We start from the raw sequence: 1621 nt of genomic DNA, 5'->3' as shown, positions 1-1621 counted from the left end.
TGGGTGGCCTGGTATCCTCCAGGGACGCGATGCCCCACCGCGACGCCCCGTGCCACCCGGGGCTGAGCGCCCGGGGTGGGCATGCCGTGGAGCGGGGTGTCCCCGTGGTCCGAGGCAGGTCCTCCTCCCCCAGGGGCTGCAGAGCATTGTAGGGGTGCGCGGGGGGGGCTCTGGGCTTACCTTATGTTTGGGACATTTCAGAGAGAAGCTCTCTTCGGTTAATAAGCAACCTGCGAGGAGAGGAGAAGGCCGTGTCAGGGAAGTCCCCGCACTGTGGGACGGCGGTCCCCGAGTGGTGGGGACGCAGCATCCCCCATGGCCTCCCACCGCCATCCACACAAGCTGCACCGTTCGCATGAAGGGTTCAGCCGAGGCCGGCCAAACTCGGGACACCAGCTGGCGCTGCTGGTGCAGGGGGCATCGCCATCCCGTCCGGCAGGGAGCCGTGAGCCCACCCTAGCCTTGGATGGGCTTGAGCATTGCGGAGCAGTCAGGCTGGCCCCGCGGCCAGCCGGGTGGGAGGGTGCCAGGGGTTCCTGTGCTCCTGTCCCCGCGGCCGGGCTCACCTGTGTCAACGGCACACGCGTAGTGGTAGGTGTGGGGACACCCCTTCTGGCAGCAGCCCACGGTGGCTCCCGCTTGCTGGCAGCTCGAGCACTTCTTTAAACACACCCGGGAATTCGGAGCAGGGAAGGAGAGATGTGGAGAGACAGAGAGACCCCCGTCAGAGCCCAGCGCAGGAGCAAAGCACCCCGACGGCCCCGACCACAAGGGGAACGCGCCGGCATCCCTGCGCCTCTCCAGCCCCTTGCTGCCTCCCCCGGGCAGCATCCTTCCTCCCGTGCCGGCGCACCCCGGGCGACGCCGTGCCTCTCGCTCGGCCATCTGCAGCCACGCATGATATTCCTACCCACCGTATCGCTCCCCTGGATGGCACTGAGCTTGCAGCCATCCTCCATGGGGCAGGAGGTGCGGAGGTGAAGGGACATGGCCTAGGCCGTGCCGTGGCTCGGTGGCAGTGGTGCTGGAGGACTGCGGTGTTGCCCATCTCCTGCCCCGTCCCCAGCGGGTGCTGCAGAGATGGGAACACCCGGCCCTGTGGTGTGGGTGGGGAGAAGGCAGCAGCCTCCAGACAGACATGCCGCGAGCACGCACGCCTGGGAATATGGCCAGCCCCAAACCTGGTACCGGGAGGCTTGCTGGAGACCCCCCTCCCGCTCCCCAGCACAAAAACCCCCGTGTCCCCTTGGCAGTCTCCCAGCAGCGTCCTCCCTATTTTGCTCGCTCGATGTGCCTGCGCTCCTCTTGCTCTGGGAGAGGAGCAGGGCAGGGCCGTGCCCTCCCTTCAGCTTCCCTTCCCCTGCTGCCCATCACTGTGGCGTCAGGCCACGTCGCGCCCATTTTTGTCTCCCATCCTGCCTTCACCAGGCTGCGTCTGTCTCGTTCCGAGCCGCCCCCTGCGACGCACAGCAGGGCTGGGGGATGCGACACACCGGGCTCAGCATCCTCATGGTCCTGGGCGGGGGGGCCTGCCGCCCTCCCAAAACATAACAATGTAAATATGCTTCTACGCCTAAAAGGGGAGGGGGGGGGGGGGGTTGGGGGGGGGGGAGCTCGGAGG

At 67.2% G+C, this 1621-nt stretch overlaps 1 protein-coding gene across 1 annotated transcript in view; it reads right to left on the bottom strand.

Annotated features, from left to right (window-relative positions):
- RAI1 (retinoic acid induced 1) overlaps window positions 1-1621 on the bottom strand; it is a 10977-nt gene that overhangs the window by 1028 nt on the left and 8328 nt on the right. The window contains exons 5-6 of the mRNA XM_009286580.1: window positions 567-660; window positions 181-230 (exon numbers count right to left, since the gene is read on the bottom strand). Of these exons, the coding sequence (XP_009284855.1) occupies window positions 181-230; window positions 567-660 (144 nt within the window). The remainder of the gene's footprint in view (window positions 1-180; window positions 231-566; window positions 661-1621) is intronic.

This window comes from Aptenodytes forsteri, unplaced genomic scaffold (genome assembly GCF_000699145.1).
Source record: "Aptenodytes forsteri isolate BGI_AS27 unplaced genomic scaffold, ASM69914v1 Scaffold55, whole genome shotgun sequence".
NCBI classification, from domain to species: Eukaryota; Metazoa; Chordata; class Aves; order Sphenisciformes; family Spheniscidae; genus Aptenodytes; species Aptenodytes forsteri.
The sequence above is the reverse complement of the archived record's forward strand: the minus strand, read 5'-3'. Positions and strand labels throughout refer to the sequence as shown.